At 35.6% G+C, this 18275-nt stretch overlaps 1 protein-coding gene across 7 annotated transcripts in view; it reads right to left on the bottom strand.

Annotated features, from left to right (window-relative positions):
• Nt5b (5' nucleotidase B) overlaps positions 1-18275 on the bottom strand; it is a 580494-nt gene that overhangs the window by 464989 nt on the left and 97230 nt on the right. For all 7 annotated transcript variants that reach the window (XM_090391852.1, XM_090391851.1, XM_090391857.1 and 4 more), the window contains one exon: positions 17565-17692. In XM_090391852.1, the coding sequence (XP_090247978.1) occupies positions 17565-17671 (107 nt within the window). In that variant the 5' untranslated portion in view covers positions 17672-17692. Of the gene's footprint in view, positions 1-17564; positions 17693-18275 lie in introns of those variants that run through there.

The following is an 18275-nucleotide window of genomic DNA, read 5'->3' as shown; positions in this document are numbered from 1 at the left end:
GGGCGGGGAACTGCGTGCTTGCCTCACTCGGTGCACACATGTGTTCAGCTTCTGGCCATCTGCACCTAACCCGATTAACTAGTCTCCCAGCAAATTTACATGCATTTACACAAAAGTAACATAGTTTAAATCACAGACAATTCACAATATTTATATTACAGCATGAATTATGGATAAATAACCTCAATTTAGTAATGTTTCTGGTAAGTCACAAGTAATTTAGCACATCTGATATGTCAATATATGTTCAAAATTGCAAACGCATGTTAAGTCTGAAGGAAACGTAATTAATTAAATTTTCTTTAAATTCAGAACTTAACATCAGTGTTCTCAGCATCACAGTCATAATCCAATGGGATGTCCTCACAATTTTAGCAAAATGTTCCCAAAATTCCAAGTCCCTATCCACCATCAACCCCAGATCTTTCCAATATCATTTGCATACAAAATAAACAGGCCCCAAAATTGACCACCTGGGGCACACCACTAGCAACTATTTTCTTCATGGATATTGCTCCCCATACACAATCTGTTGATACCTATCAGACACAGCCAATCTCCAATCCAACACACTAATCTACCATCCAACCTTACTCCTCCAATTTAATTACCAGCTTGTCATGTGGCAATCTATTGAAGGCTTGAAAAATCTAAATATACTACTCTTATATGCATCTCCCCCTGCCTTTGTCCAAAGTATTCATCACCTTGTTATAAGTAAGCAGTTTGCTAAAACTCATTTTTTTAGCAAATCCATACTGTCCCATCAAAGAGAATTCTGCTGCTTTCAGTACCAGTCCTCATCAGCTTCTCTAACACTATAACAACACGCATTAGCATATAATTCGAAGCTTTAGTTTTATCACCCCCTTCATGAGGTGGAACAATTTTGCCCTCTTTTGGAAATTAGGTCATCTAACTCACATTGAAAAGGTAAATTAAAGCTGTTGTTAACTGCTTAGGTCATTCCCCTCAAGACACCATCAAGTCCCATGGCCTTATTGACATCAAGTTTACACAATTCTTCATATACTTCTTGCTCACTCACAATCAGTAGTGCTTCTCCTTTCTCACTGCTCTCAAGTTTTCTGCATTATGTCACGAAGATGGAATACTTCAATGAACTGCTCATTTAACACTTCTACTATATCCTCCTAGGTACTTATCACTGATCAACGTCATTTTTCTCTACTGCTACATACTAAAGAAACATCCCTAGGATTTCTTTTTACCTCATTTGCTAACTGCTGCTCATACTGTACTTTTGCTACCCTTATCAAACAAGTCATATTCCTCGAGTGCTCTTTGTACTCCTCATCTAAATGATTATTGCCACTCATAATAAATTTAGTTTAATCCTTTATCCAAGTGTGAGCAAACAAAGTTTGCACCTGAAAATATCTTCAGGACTGAATATGGTGTTGTACTACCTTACTGGGGTAAGGTAGCAACAACACTGGGCAACTCGTAGCAAAGGTGGACCAAGCTAACAACACTCCTATCCCAGTATCTCCCATAATGCAAAACACATCTTCTTGCAGATATGTATAATGTTATGCATTAAGGGATTGGCCACTACCCAGACTAGTTTCAACCTTTATTGAGGGCTCTTCAGTGGGAGCCAGGCCCAGTGGTGGAGATACCAGGCAGAAGCAATAGTGAGGTCATCTTTGCCTATAGGAATTGCCAAAAGGTATGCCACCTTTTTCATTAAATTCCTTTGGATTTAGAGAAAGATGTTGAAAGTTTATTTTTCACTTGCTGGGATAGGAGTGTTGTTAGCTTGGTCGACCTTTACTACGAGTTTCCCGGTGTTGTACTACCTTACCCCAGTAAGGTAGTACAACACCATATTCAGTCCTGAAGATATTTTCAGGCACAAACTTTGTTTGCTCACACTTGAATAAAGGATTAAACTAAATTTATTATAGTCTAACCAAGTGAAAAATAAACTTTCAACATCTTTCTCTAAATCCAGAGTAATTTAATAAAAAAAGGTGGCACACCTTTTGGCAACTCCTATAGGTAAAGATGACCTCGCTATTGCTTCTGTCTGGTATCTCCACCTCTGGGCCTGGCTTCCCAATGAGGAGACCTCAGTAAAGATCGAAACTAGTCTGGGTAGTGGCCAATCCCTTAATGCATAACATTATACATATCTGCAAGGAGATGTGTTTTGCATTATGGGAGATACTGGGATAGGAGTGTTGTTAGCTTGGTCGACCTTTGCTACGAGTTGCCCGGTGTTGTACTACCTTACCCCAGTAAGGTAGTACAACACCATATTCAGTCCTGAAGATATTTTCAGGCACAAATTTTGTTTGCTCACACTTCGATAAAGGCTAAACTAAATTTATTATAGTCTAACCAAGTGAAAAATAAACTTTCAATATTGCCACTCATCTTGTTCTCCCTCCACAATGCCTTTTTCTTCAATTGCATGCTTCATCTCTTCAGCCATCCATTTTACACCTAACTTATTTAATCTCCTGACCTTTGGAATACACTGTCTTTGTCTCTGCCAGATTGTTCCTGAGTAGGAACTTGAGTTCCCACCTGTTGGATATGACTTCCTGACACACACCCCCCGACCATTCCTCTCTGTCATCACTGATATTATACCTGTTTCCAGACCTAAATATCATCTCCACATTGCTGACTATCGCCATCGTTTTTGTACATTCACACACCCAGTCCTGAAACCATCAACTACAATTCTCATGCAGGGTCTCCCTGTCCACCCTGACTCTGCCTGTTTCACCATCCTTCCTGTGTTCTTTCTCTCTCATTCTCTTCACTCATGCCACTCACCTCTCCATTCACACACTTCTACCTTACTCTCCTCCTCCTCTATGACACCTCTTGCTCTCTTAAGATCTTTCATTCACTTCAGTCATTACTTTCTCTTGCAGCAATGGTTTTTCCAACTAACTCACACCAAATCCATTTAAATGTAGCCCATTTCTTTGATACAGCTTTACAAAGCAGAGTCAGTAGCAAAGATTCCCCATGATTAGCAAGATGTTAACAAATCCTAGTTAACATCTGCCTTAAAGAACATAAACAATATGTGTTCTTCAAAGCAGATAAATTGAAATATGTGAGCTAATTTGTGCTCCTGTTTAACTACCAAAACAGCTACATGGATAAAATATATCAAAAATATATGCTTTGTATCCATATCATTTCTATAATATTCAAAGGTTATATCGACTTCAATGGACACTTCACATTCATGTAATTATGGACATATGTCAAGGCCAGTATAGTGGTTAATCATTTTTAAAAGTGCTTAGCCTCAAATTTTATACCAAATATATGAATATACAACAACAGTTCTTAAGGGTCTGAAGATCTCCAGACAAAATCTAAAAAAGTTTTCTTCTAATTTTTACACTGGCTGTGAACAACAGCTGCTCACAATACAATCAGATTCAACAATGCCTATTGCACGTGCAGAGATGGTAGCAACAAATCCTAGTGATATCAGAGGACTTCGGGTACCACTACTACAGATAAACAATAAAACACTAACCAAACTCACTTTGAGTTTGTTTGAAGATGTTTGAAAGCTTTTTTTTTTTTTTAATTTGGTTATACTACAAACAAATCACAGTGATGCCAGAGCACTTCAGGTACAACTACCTCAGAAAAACAATCGACCACTAACCAAACTCACTTTGAGTTTGTTTGAAGATATTTGAAAGTTTTTTTTCACTTAGTTATATTATAAATTAAAGATGCCAAGAAAGTATATTCTTGGTTTAATCCTTTATCCAAGTGGAAGTAACATTATCTGGGCTACTTGTATACAGAGGCTAATGACTTCACATTAATTGCCTTAGTATTCCATGATGCAATGCACATATCCTTATGGAAATGTATAATACTATACATTATGGAAAGGGCCACAACCCAGACAAGTTTCAACCTTTATTGTGGTCTTATCAGTGGGAGATAAACCCTAAACTGATACCAAGGTGGAAGTAATGTAGTAGTCATACTTTCATATACTACAAATTAAAGATGCCAAGAAATTATATTCTTGGTTCAGGATAAAGTGGAAGCAAATAAAAATTTGTACGTGAAGTAATATCAACGACTGGGCATAGCATTATACATGTCCATAAGGATATGTGCATTGCATTATGGGATATTAAGACAATTAACGTGATATTAGCCTCTATATACAAGTAGCCCAGTCATGATGTTACTTCACATGCAAATTTTTATTTGCTTCCACTTGGATAAAGGATTAAACCAAGAATATAATTTCTTGGCATCTTTAATTTATAGTATAACCAAGTGAAAAATCTTTCAAACATCATTCTCTAATCCAGAGTATTTTAGTAATAAGGTAGAACACCTTCTTTTGACTATTTGTATATGACATATGACTTCTGCTTTACTTCAACCTTGGTATCACTTTTGGATCTCACTCCTGCTCATGAGATCTCAAATAAAGGTCGAAACTAATCTGGGTAGTAGCCCGTGCATAGCATTATGCATAGCATTATACATGTCTGTAAGGTATGCACATTGCGTTAGGGGACACTAAGGCAAATAATGTTAAGTCAATAGAGTCTCTATATAAGTAGCCCAGTCGTGATGTTACGTCAAGCACAAATTTTTATTTGCTTCCACTTGGATAAAGGATTAAACCAAGAATATAATTTCCTGGCATCTTTAATTCACTTTAAGTTTGCTGCAGTTGCAAACTTGAAGTAAGGAAAGCAAAAGTTTTATGTGCGATTTCTGTTACTAGTGAATGCATTCTAGCTGTGCAAAGATTGATGAAGCAACTCGCAAATCTTCTAGCTGAACTCAGCTAACTGCTATTCTGCCCAATTTGTCTCCATTCCATTAAACAACTTAGAGAATTGTTTAATGTTAGAGAATGTCTCCTCAAAGAAAAGTTCTCTAACAAAACTGATAAAACAGAAAGAAAATGATTCAAGATCAGCACTTAAATGATGTGATTCAAGATCAGCACTTAAATAGTGATTCAAGATCAGCACTTAAATGATGATGTTATGCACTAATGAAAACACTAACAAGTTCTGTTAGTTTACCATGACAGCAGTAAACCATTCAACAGAAGAAGAAACAAAAAATATAATGCTGTCATCTTCAACTTCCTGGAAACAGACCCAAAACTAAAGGATGATGACATTAATGAAACTCACCAAAATGTGAAACTTCCTAAAAATTATCAAGTGCTACCACTTCGGACCAACATGCACATATAAAAATGGAACAAGCTTCTAAGTCTTATAAAAGTGACTGTGACATGCCAATCCAAAAATGACTGTAAACAGTAAATACAAAGGCACTTCATCCCCAAGTGTAAGAGACCATCTGGATCTTACCTTTGTCAAGTGGGAAAAGTCATTAATTGCATCATCAACTGGATGGAAAATGTCAAAATGTAATGAAGTATTGACCAGACTATAAACAAAGACTGCTGGTCAAAAAACCGGTGTTACTTAACCGCCACTCAGAAAATTAAAATTCAGACACTGTCTTGGTGCAAGTGGCCCACAACTTCACAAACAGACATGGTCTCAATTCTGCCTCTAGTCTGCTAAACCTCACTTACTTTTCCCAACAGAAATTCAGATTGCAGGTTCCTCAAACACTGCTTATTCTTTAACTTTCCTAATTACACTCTGAGCTATTCTGACTCAAAGATGGAACATATGCAAATGTTCATTCTAATATACCATGCCAAAGAATATCCAACCTAAAATCTTCTAATTTTGACTTCTTGTGGGTGAAAATCTCTCTCTCTACTATGTTACATCAAATTTTTCTGCTGTCTCTATTGCTCCCCTATTGTCACCAAACATTCCAAACATTGTGACTTCTCCTTTGTAAATGCTGATTTTTTTTTCAGTCTTTCCTAAAAGATAGATCATCTGGGATTTTAATGTTGACAACACCAAATGGCTTTCCTCTTCTAACTGCACAGATCGGGCAGGTAGAAATGCTGAGACATTTGCTACCATCAATGACCTTATGCAAATTGTTCACTTGCCTACTCAAATTCCAGAATACACCTAACTACTCTCCAAACATTCTGGACTTTTTCCTTACAGTGACCTTCTAAATACACTCTCAATGCTGTTTTCTCTCTTAGGTAATTCAGACCATAACCTGGTGTTGATGTCATTCCACATCAAACAACATGCACACAGCCACTCCTACTAACATGTTGTGTGGCATTATAAAAATGCCAAGCAGAATGATCTTCACAATCTCTATACTTCATTTCCTTGGTTAGGGCACTATTTCCAACTTTCTGATCCAAACATATGTACTGAATGTGTCACTGAAATAACCTTTACAGGTATGGAAACATTTATTCTCTATTTTGCTCTGAATTCCTTGCCACTAAATAAGCCTTGGTTCTCCAAAAGATGTGCAAAGGCTGTACAATTAAACAGTCAAGCATCATAACTGCCTTTCAATGAAAACTTTATCTTCCTTTACTGCTTATACTAAAGCATGGAACAGCTGCAAGAAAATCATCAACTCATCCAAAACAGACTTTGAAAGAGTTAAAGGTAGAAAACGTGCATCCTGTCTAAATGGCAGCCATGCCTTCTGGTCTCTTGCCAATGCCATTGGCCATAACTTCTGTCATCACTACTACACTCCTGGCTTCTTACTTTTCCTCTAATTCCTGTACAACTGACCCTTTCAAATGTCCCCAATCATTCCAAACAGTCACTACACAATGCCTTCTTTGACCTTTAATCAGAAAGAAATTAGGAGAATTTTATTCAAATTAGATACAAAAAAGTCACCTGGTCCTAATGTTATTTCTCCAATTATCCTAAAGATGTGTACTCCAGAGTTAACCCCCATTCTATGTTTCATTTTTATTTATAGTATATTATTTTATTTTATTTATTTATAGCTTTCATATTCCACTGGAATCTATCCTGCAACATAAAAATTAGCCCATGTACAACTTATTCCTAAGAATGACAAATCCTACTTAAAACTACTGTCCAATTTCTCTTGCCTCGGTTCTCTCTAAATAATAATAGAGGGAACCATCAGTATTCAACGCTTACTACCTCAAAAGCACTCAACTAATAAATGATCACCAGTATGCATTCTGCCACTGTCAATTGGCAGTGGATGTACTTCTTTATGTCACCAATCTCGAAAAACACCACGGAAAAATTTGTCAAATCTCAAGTGGTTGCCCTTAATACCTTCAAGGCTGTTGACCAGGTCTTGCACAAATGTCTATTAAGTATACTCCCATCATTTAGTCTCTCCCACTCCCTCCACGTTCTGTAACTGGATTGCCAGCTTTCTGTTGATCAAATTTTGACTTCTTGTGGGTGAAATGTCAACATTTCACCCACAAGAAGTCAAATTGGATTGGATGCATGCTATGTATAATGGTTAGAGGGAATTCTTATCCTCTATGCAACTAATGCTGAGGTTCCACATGGCTCTGATCTCTCACCGGCTAACTTCCTTCTATTTATCAACGACTTACTTCAGTTAACTAAAAATCCAAAATAGCTTTTCTGATAAGAGCACATTGTACTCCTCCTCATTCAACAAACCATGCAATATGTAAATCACTACAACCTTCAGAACAGCAACCTCTACTACCTTAAATTCTAATCTCCAAACCATTCTTTGATGGGATTCAGTCAACCCCATCAGTCTGTTAGTTCTGTTATTTGACACAGGTATCTAACAAATAACAGACTATTTGAGTATGAAATTATCATTAAAAAAATATGAGTCTGAGGCTAGTCTGTTATTTTTTGACATGTTTTGATATTGAAGGTTGGATAATTAAGAGATCTCTCTGTAATTAAATCTGAGGTGAGTTTTTAAAATATTTGTTTGTGAGTTAGTTAGAAATAAATCAGTTATTTATTAATCAAGACCAAAGATCACAGATATGAGTGTGAAAATGTAGAGATGCACACAGGTAGCATCAATGATACTTTTCTTTAGCGTTACATGGTGATCAGCATTCATTTCAGACAAATCATGGACACTACAATAAATAATTACTTTAATTTCCCGAAGTTCCAACCTTCATATTAAGGTCATCACCTGGAGTATATAGAGACAAGCTATATTACAATTCAAATATGTAAAAGAGACAGTGATTTGATCAACAGTTATTCTACTGGCCTGACCTCTAGTGAAAAGGAAAAATAAATAAAATAAATAAGTAATAAAATAAATTAAAATAATATAAAATAACTACATCAAAGAACAATTTCATACAAATAGTTTTATTATAGCAAAAGTTGCGTCCTAATTTAACATGAGCATCGTTATATTAGAGTTAAGATCGTGGATTATGTACAGTCCTATTTATAATTAACTCTTAGATGGAAAGGTTATGTGGGTAGAATATGTGCCTTCCATATTCTTGGGATTTTTAGACCATCATATTGTTAAGATTAGGGTAGTTGATAAGAATTTCACAGGACTTCTTAAATTTACATCCATACTATGTTTTGGTGTGATGTAAAAACAACAAGTGCTCTTCCTATGTAGAGTATTCAGGGCATGATCAGAAAGGCCGGATTTACCACAGTTATTAAATTTAATGTGCCATTTACGTTCCTTTTTTTCAGATAGGAATTGTGCATCCTGTCAGCTATATAAGGCAAATTACAGGTGCAATGAATGCGGTAAATGCCAGCAGAGGAAGTGGATCTTTGGATGAGTTAAATAAGTTCTTTAATTTTGCAGGAGGTTTAAAGGTGGCATTAAGGTTGTATTTCTGCAGTATTCTATTTTATCCGATATCCCTTTAATGTATGGAATAGTTACAGTTTTATTGTAATCTAGTTTATTTTTGTTTTTAAATGAAGTTCTGTGAAGAATTCTGTTGATAGCATTTTGGCTGTAGCCATTTTTTAGGAAGGTATTGCTGATAACTTTTAATTCATCTTTAAGTGCTTGTTCACTGGAACAAATTTTCAAAGCCCTGTTTTTTAGTGTGTTAATGACACCTAGTTTTTGTGTTGGATGGTGGTAAGAGTTTAGGAGCAAAGATACAGGAGATAAGGTTGAGATGGTTTGGTCATGTGATGAGGCAGGAAGAAGAGTATATGGGAAAAAAAGGTCATGCAGATGGATGTGCAGGGGAGAAGGACTTGAGGATGAAGAACTTGGATGTGGCTACAGCCCAAGACAGGAAGTTGTGGAGAAGACTCAGCACAAACAGCGACCCTACTTAAGTGGAAAAAGCTGCAGAAGAAGAAGAAGAAGAAGATTGGCTAATACGTGTAGGCTCCCAGTAAACAGTGAAGGAAAGACTACCAGAAGGAAGACGTGGCAGGTGTATCTAAAAAGGAAGTATGTTCTGACTCTCAATCGTGAATTGTATGCGTTTGTGTTGTTCATTTAGGTGGCTGAGGAAATTGTCTAACGTTGGGTGGTCATGGGAACAGATAGCAAAAACATCATCAATGTATCTAAGTCAGATTTTGGGTTTTAGAGTAGAGGAATCTAGAGCATGTTGCTCAAAAGCTTCCATATAAAAGTTAGCAATTTGGGGGGGGGGGGGGGATAATGGTGAGCCCATTGCTGTGCCTTTTTTTTTTGTAGGTAGAAAGTGTTTTGACACACAAAATAGCTAGAATGTAGTACATGTGCAAAGAGTGCTGTGATATGGAGAGGGAATATGTCCTGTAAAAGAAGAAGAATGGTGTCATTGATTGGGACATTTGTGAAGAGAACAGAGACATCAAAACCAACTAATAAATCACTTTTTTCCAATGTGTGTCTTTAATTTTGTTTACTAGTGTTGTGTGTTTTTCATATAGGAGGGGGAAGGACCTATCAATTCCTTGAGTGCTGACACTAGTTTCTTGGCTAGATGGTAATTGGGGCCATCTCTACCTTCAACTATCGGCAAGAGCAGTATATTTTGGTCGATAAGAGAAGAAGAGAGGTTTGTCCTTAGGTGAATGGATGAGAGTTGCCAATTTGACATAAGGTTTAAATAGCTACACATCATATTTAAACCTTATGTTAAATTGGTAGCTCTCATCCATTCACCTAAGGACAAACTCTCTTCTTTATCACATCCAGGAGTTCATGAAGTGCCCCTTTCTTGTGACCGGGCTTACTATTCACAGACAGGAAGAACTGCTGACATCTGCCTTGATGAACATAAAAAAAATGCATCCTGCCCTATCATTATGACAAGCCAGATCTAGCAGACAATGCCTTGGATACCACTTCACACAGGATCAATTAGAAGAAAACAAAAGTGCTACACAGAAGTCATAAGTCAGAGAGATTGTTTTTGGAATTAACAGAAACTTTAAAACATACTCCAAACCTCAACAAGTATGGCTGTATAAATTTACCAAAACTCTGGGAGACAATCATTTCAAGAACTAATTAATATTTGTTTCCTCTCTTTTTCCAACATAGATGGAGCCTAATTAAGACTTCAGCTCCTTGTGTTGTCCATTACAATAAACTAGTCCCACGGTTATACTAAATTGTTGTTTTGCATACTGTGACAAATTGTTTTTGTGTTCAGAAGATGCTGGATACAATACCAGCAAAATATCAGCCAATAAATTAATAAATATTATTTTCTTATCATTCTGTGTTGTTATCAATACCATGAAAATAAATAACATGATTCCATTCCTACTTAAATTCCTCATTCCATGCTACTGCTCTGTGATGTTTCCTCTGCTTTCTGTAATCATCTGCTTTGTACAGTATCACTCAAAAATAATAATAATAAAAATATATGTTATGGAGTAAATGAGCTCATTAACAAAGATATATATGTTTACATGATGATGTGTACACCCACAACTATAGGTGAAATCTTGATCGAATAAAGCATTAATGACTGTAGATTACGTACTCAAAATGAGCACCTTGTCTTTTAAGACGATGTTTCATGATGTATGAGAAAGTTCTTTGTCATTGGAGAAGAAGGGTTGGGATATTTACGCTAACCACTCGGCCAGCTTAGCTAGTCGAGTGGTTAGAGTATCCGCTCTCCAGCCAAAAGGCTATGGGTTCAAATCCTGCCGTGGGCATGGATGTTTGTGATTGTTGGTAAAAAATACTAGTGGTGGTGGCGGGCAGTAGATGGTGTTGGTGTAGTTTTGGTTTTTGTAGTTGGTGGATTGAGTGGTAGAGACAGAGTTGTGGAGTAAGCCTCCCTTGATAAGTCTTTTGACTCTCTGGAGGTGTCGCATAATAATAATAATAATAATATTTGCTGGACATATCATGTAATTTTATCCCTTAGTTCATCAAGGGCTGAAGGTGAGTCATGGTGGAATATTCACTCCTTCAACAAAAACCCAAATGAAGGCATCAAGTGATGTGAGATCAGGAGAACGTGAAGGATACTGGAATTCTGTAAACCTTAAAATGAACCTCCTAGGGGAAGTGTTCTGATAAATAGGCTGTAGAACAACATGATGTGTGACAGGTTGCTCCATACTGTTGGAATACCTATGCAGGAAATGGAATGTTTTTTTGCACAACACATTCTATGCAAATCCTGGGTAAACAGAAACACATTCTCAATGTAGTATTCACTATTCAAGGTTACAGTGACACCACCCTCTTCAATGAAGTAGGGGCCCAATTATGCCATGGCCAGAAACTGCAACAATACAGTGACTTCTCACTGTGAAGAGATTTCCTTTGGACAAATTCTGGTCTCAAGAAACCAAGAAACCTGTAGGTTTGCCTGTTTACATGACCGCTTAGATAGAAATGTGCTTCATCCGAGAACCAGACATTATGGAGGAAAGATGAATCTTCGTAGACATTGGCCAGCACACATGCACAGTATTCCCACCTCACAGCGTAATCAGTTGCTTTTAAACACTGAATGACATACAAAAAGGCACCCAACTCCTTAAGGATTCTGTATAGTGACTGCCTTGGTATTGCAAATTTTACCACAGTTCAACATTGACAGCGTTTCAGAGACCCTAACACTTGCCTCCAGCACATGGCCTGATTCTCGTTTGTGTTAACAATTCATGATCTTCCTGAATGCCCTTTACATTGCAACAGAACACTCCTGGTACATCAGAATCTTTCACTTAAGGCAATGATGACACTATTGCTTGGGGTATGCTCAAGGAAACGATAAACAAACTGCTCAAAAACATGTCATAGGCTTGGACCATTTGCTCTGCATACTCCATATGAATGCAAATAATGCTCAGCAATAAACATCTTTTCTTCCAACATCGACACCATTGCTAGAGCAAAATGTAATGGTGTAGACCCTACATGTGTTCTTCTACAGATGTGCATGCAGTTGAATGGCATATCTCATAGCACATGTGCTGAAGAGGTGTTGAAGTTCAGTACTGTTTTTTTTTGCACTATACCATAGTTCCACAGGTATCCTTTCCTCAAGAGCTCTCGTATAGTTGGCCATCACTCAGGTGACACTGCATTAACATCTCCTCATGCAATGTTCAAAATCCAGACTGTCTTTGTGCACCCTGTCCTAAAAATATAAAAATAAAAAAACTCAAGAAATTCATTTTCCCTTCCTAAATTTTCAAAAAATACCAACAACACAATAATTTTCCGTCCTTGTTTATTAAAACAATTTGTCTATACATTTTCTTGTTGCTATACTCAATATTTTATAATAAATCAAACAATAATATTATAGTAAATAAAATAAAACAAAGCAAACCATATTCTAACATCTCTATTCCTGTCATCCACATCTATGTTTGTCCTCTTCCCCTTATTTCTGATACTTCTAGCATTCATTAAAAAAAAGTAACTAATTTTGGGATTTATATCAAATCCTATCCATGTCACCACCTCTCAGTTGTAAGTGTACCACAACTGATTTTGACTATCCTCTCCACCACCATCAGAATCTGTTCTGTTTAACCCCCAGCTTCAACTGGGGTTAAACAATGTAAGAGAGGCTTTTCCTCTCTTACATCCACCTATACATTCATTTCGCTTCCATCATCGATTCTCTTTATGTCATGTTGTTAATTTTTTTTTATTTTATTGTAGTTATTGTGAATTGTTAGATAGCCAAATTGTTAAACCTCTCTTATTGTACTAGTTAAGTGATTATACTTAATATGTTTTCTCGAGCTTGTTTCTACCCTTGCTATCTATATCATTCCAATTAACTTCTAACTACTTTGTGGCCACTACTATAATTTCTAGCATGTACAAACTCGGTAGACAAAGAAATTGCTTCAGGCTAGAGCCAAAATATCTTTGTTACAATTCTGGAATAACTCCATATCAGAATTTGGAAAAATTTATTTGTTGAAGCTGTGCCATCCAAATTCTTAGACAAAAGAAACTTCCTTGCCAGGGAGTTAATTCTCAGAATGACACATTTATCAATAATCAAGCAATTAATATTTCCAATTACAAAACCCTATATGTTTAAATTTTTTTTCTTACTGCAGTCAGAGCTATCCCCGACTATTGATTCGCTCAAGTTCTATTTCAATGAGTGGTGCATTGCGATTTCAGATCAGGCAATTTGTTAGGTAAGAAAAAAAGTTTATTCATCACACTAATACGATACACAGTTACTAAGGATTACTTAACTAAACTGAATCTCTCCTACAAGTAAAAATGGGTTAACCAGACATAACCTTAATATTCCTAATCTTTCTCAACATTAGACAATATCTGCAACTAATTTAAATTACTAACTCCTTCCTACAACATTTGACAATCCTATACAGGCATTTATCTTATTTAATTTCAAGATATACTAGGCTATGACAAACATTAGTACATTAATTCTACACTATACAATATCTCATTCTCAGACATGACACAATTTACATGTTGATTAGATTCTAAAGTCCTGTTTCCATTCATGTAAGTCCAATCACTGACCATATCCGCACATTATTGTTTTCTAACTCTTTCTAGTATACAAAGGAATTCAAAAGTTCCTACATTACCGAGTAACTGGATTTCTCTGGTCTTTTCTCTCAATCTTTCATTAAGTTCACACGACTTGTTACCTTCTCCTATGGTTTGCTGTCTTCAGAACAAACCGGCGAATACGATCACGAATCGCCTTCTCCGATGTGGGTGAAGCTGCTCTGTCAGGATCAGTCCATGTGGTTCCGTATGCTGTTTCAGTCTGTGCTGACTTTTCCGCCGTACCGATGATTATGCTCGCACTGGATCGCTATCAGGCCGCATAGCTGCCACTGGACATCGTTCATCTCGACCGCACTCACATACTCCTCCTCCTCCTCCAGGAATGACTGGAACAGGAATCCAAGGGAGAAAAAAGCAAGAAGCCTCAAGTAGGCATCGCCAAGCTCTATATATATCCTTCCTGAGCTGTTCTCCCTACTACATCACCTTTTCCGCCCAGCACCTAAATCTCTTGCACTCAGTACTGTTCTCTCCTTGCTGAGTTCTCCACGGGGACTTCCCACGCACAACGTAGTCTCGTGACTGCCTCGGATCATATTTTATAAGCCAATTATCTCATTATACATATCAATCTAACTTTCTCGTGCTAACATATTTTTCACTAAATTTCAACCCTGGTCGGTTTTACAAGGACACATAACAGTATAATACATAGGAGAATTTACAGTTAAAAGACTATTTCGTTTTGTCATTAACAATTTCACTTATACCAATATACAAGTGTTTTTCCAGAAATTTTGTTACCTGTTAAATCTGAATGAAATATTTTTACAATAAATTAAATCTTTCTTTCAAGATTTAACAATGTCTCTCTCTCTCCATATCAGTTCTTCCTATTTGCTATCCATCTTAACCATTCTTACCAAAAATTCTTCAGTGTCAACTATCTCACTTTCCTGTTCTTTCTCATCATCTTATTCTTAAATCTCTTGTTACTTTTAACTGTCTAATCACTCTCCCTTTCATCAATGGAAGAGAGAGGTGAGATTCTAATAACAGAATCTCCACTTTTTTAAATAACGAAGCCTGTGGTGAGATCATAATTAAAAGAAACATGTATTAAGCACAGTGAAAATTATTTAATTGTAAATATTTCATCCTAAGTATCTTAGAACATCATCAGTACAGTAGTTTAAACAATAATAGGAATAACATACAGTTAGGACACATGATTACAATAAAATCTCAGAATCTCATTAAACGTGTGTAACGTGTTACAGAAGTATAAACATTCATGTTTATATAAAGATCTATGTAAAAGTTTAGACTTTTCCAAATGGATCACATGGCTTGGATTTTCAATTCCGTGTTGAGAGAGGCCAGATTTCTGCAGTTTAAAACGACGAATGTGGTCTTGATGTTCTGAGATGTGTTTCTGAACAGACCTACCTGTCTGTCCAAAGTAAAACAATTTGCATGAGCATGGAATCTCATAAACGCCAGGCATAATCAAAGGTGAGAGTTTGTCCCTATCAACCAAATTTACAACTTGAGAGTTTGTCCTTAGAAGAAGGTAACAAGTTGTAAATTTGGTTGATAGGGACAAACTCTCACCTTTGATGTTGCCTGGTGTTTATGATATTCCATGCTCATGCAAATTGTCTTACTTTGGACAGACAGGTAGGTCTGTTCAGAAATGCATCTCAGAACATCAAGACCACATTCGTCGTTTTAAACCACAGAAATCTGGCCTCTCTCAACACGGAATTGAAAATCCAAGCCATGTGATCCATTGGGAAAAGTCTAAACTTTTACATAGATCTTTATATAAACATGAACGTTTATATAAAGAAAGTTCTGAAGCCCTACTACACAGACCAAATTTAAACCGCAACGATGTTCTTACTATTCGTAAAATATGGGAAATTGTCATACAAAATTGTGTAAAATAATTATTCTTAGTTTTTTTTTTACTTCTGTAACACATTACGCACGTTTAATGAGATTCTATTGTAATCATGTGCCCTAACTGTATGTTATTCCTATTATTGTCTAAACTACTGTACTGATGATGTCCTAAGATACTCAGGATGAAATATTTACAATTAAATAATTTTCACTGTGGTTAATACGTGTGTTTCTTTTAATTAGAATCTCCACGTCTCATATCAAATTCATTCAAATGTAATCCATCACTTGGATACATCAATCCATCTTTCAAATTCGTTCCATACACTCACAAATTACACCTACACTCCCTTTTACTTTATACAGCTCTGTCACCATGTGATATCTGTGATATAAATAATCTGTTGATATCCACCACATCCTCCCTCAAAGCTTTTTCACTTCATCCTGCTCAATTCATTATCATTATCAATTATATTATCATTATCATAATATAATCAATTATATTATATAATTATATCAATTACATTATATTCATTATCGTTATCAATTCATTATCATTCTTAAGGTTATTTTTCACTTCATTCTTTCATGCCCTTCCATTTACATCTATTAGATGATCCATCTAATCTCATTATTCACACTTACCACCTCTGTATTGCAACTAATCGCATTCATTTATTATTATTATTATTATTATTCAGGCCTCCAAGGAGTCAAAAGACTCATCGAGGGAGGTCCTTCCTAAGACATAAAGTCTGTCAAGACTCAACGAGGGGAGGTCCCTCCCATCTTCAAATATTTCAATAATAATATTAATATAATATCAAAATAAGATTTAAATATATTTAACTTTCAAAAATTAGGAAAGATAATATCATAGGAATAAAGAGGTGGTGGTGCCTCTATATAAAGCATTGGCCACACCACATGAACTGTTGTTCAAATTTGGTCACTTAGTTTTCATTGTGATGTGGAAACTGGAGAGGATCCAATGACAAATAACCAAGGCAATATCGGGACCCTGGAATGTTGGTTATGCTAAGCAGTCGAGAGAATGTGGATTACAGTTTGGTGGAAAGGAGGAAAAGAGGAGATATGATAGAAATTTTCAAGTTGGTTAAGGAATTCTACCATATTAATACATAAGTAAAATATGATAGGTATGTTGCTTACTGAGTGGGCCTTCCACGATGAGTCTACTTAATCCATGGAGGTTATCGTTTTAATAATAATAATAATGCAAGGCATTTATGTAATGTTCCCTTTCTTTCTAAGACACATGAAATATTACTCTGTACCTCTTGAAACACATCCTTATGTATTACTACAGGGCAGATCTTCCAAGAAAAAAAAAAACTTGTGCTATAGGAAACATTAATTACTGATATGTATGATGTATAGTACTAGTTATGACAAAATTAAAAACTACCATGTTGGAGTAATAACTAAAATAATTACTTTACATTTTGACAAGTAATTATCTTATTTTAAATTAGAGTTATTTCTCCAACACAGTTTTCTCATAATGAATGCTAATCAGCATGTAGCAATGAAGAAAAGTTTATCTCTCAATCAATTTAATAAAACATTGGTAATTATGTTCTTGGAACAAAATATAGATACATAGAAAACTAGCTCTACTTTTATAGTTATTCTGCTATTAGAACTATAAAAAAGTTTATACATTTTGGAGGAAAAATATTCAATGATATATTATTCCCTTCAAAGGGAAGATATTCAGATGTATTAAAAAAACCTAATACCTGTGATGTGATGACCTATAATATTTTCTTCCATAAGACATACTTGTCAGAGAAGTAGAACGACTATCTTCAAGTGAATTTTCATCTCCAGTGTAAAGAATATCCATAATTTTTTCTTATTTCTATATCTGCAGTATTAAATAAATAAATAAATACACACACATTTATATGGATTTAAAATTTTAAAAACAAAATTCATTATAACAACAGTACATAACAGATGTTCCAGTTATAACAAAAATAAAATGTATGCTATGTATACTCAGTGAAAAATATAAGACAAAGTTTTATGCTAAATAGAATCTAGCAATAACATGTCAGGTGCTAGCATAAGCACCTGCCATGTGTTAGTGCTAAATAAGCAGTAGATGCTCTTGTTACAGTTAGTGTGAATTAATTTGAAGAGAGGTATGATAAGTATTGTGTAAGTAATGATTAGCATTGGTCTCCTGCAATGATTCTTTGACTCTATGGAGATACCCATGTAATAACAATACTGTAATAACAAATTAAACCTGCCAAGAAATTATATCTTGTTTAATCCTTTATTTAAGTCTAAGCAAACAAAATTTGCACATGAAGTATCTTCACAAATAAGTTATTTGTGCACAGTGTGCCTGTTAATCAGACAACAATTATTATATCAAAACAAAGAACTATATTTGGAATTGTCAATTACACAGATTCAAAATAATCTCCCTCTAACTACAT

Source organism: Typopeltis vanoorti, chromosome 4 (genome assembly GCF_054136105.1).
Source record: "Typopeltis vanoorti isolate ZY-2024b chromosome 4, IOZ_Tvanoo_1.0, whole genome shotgun sequence".
NCBI lineage: Eukaryota > Metazoa > Arthropoda > Arachnida > Uropygi > Thelyphonidae > Typopeltis > Typopeltis vanoorti.
This window is presented reverse-complemented; position numbering and strand designations above follow the sequence as displayed.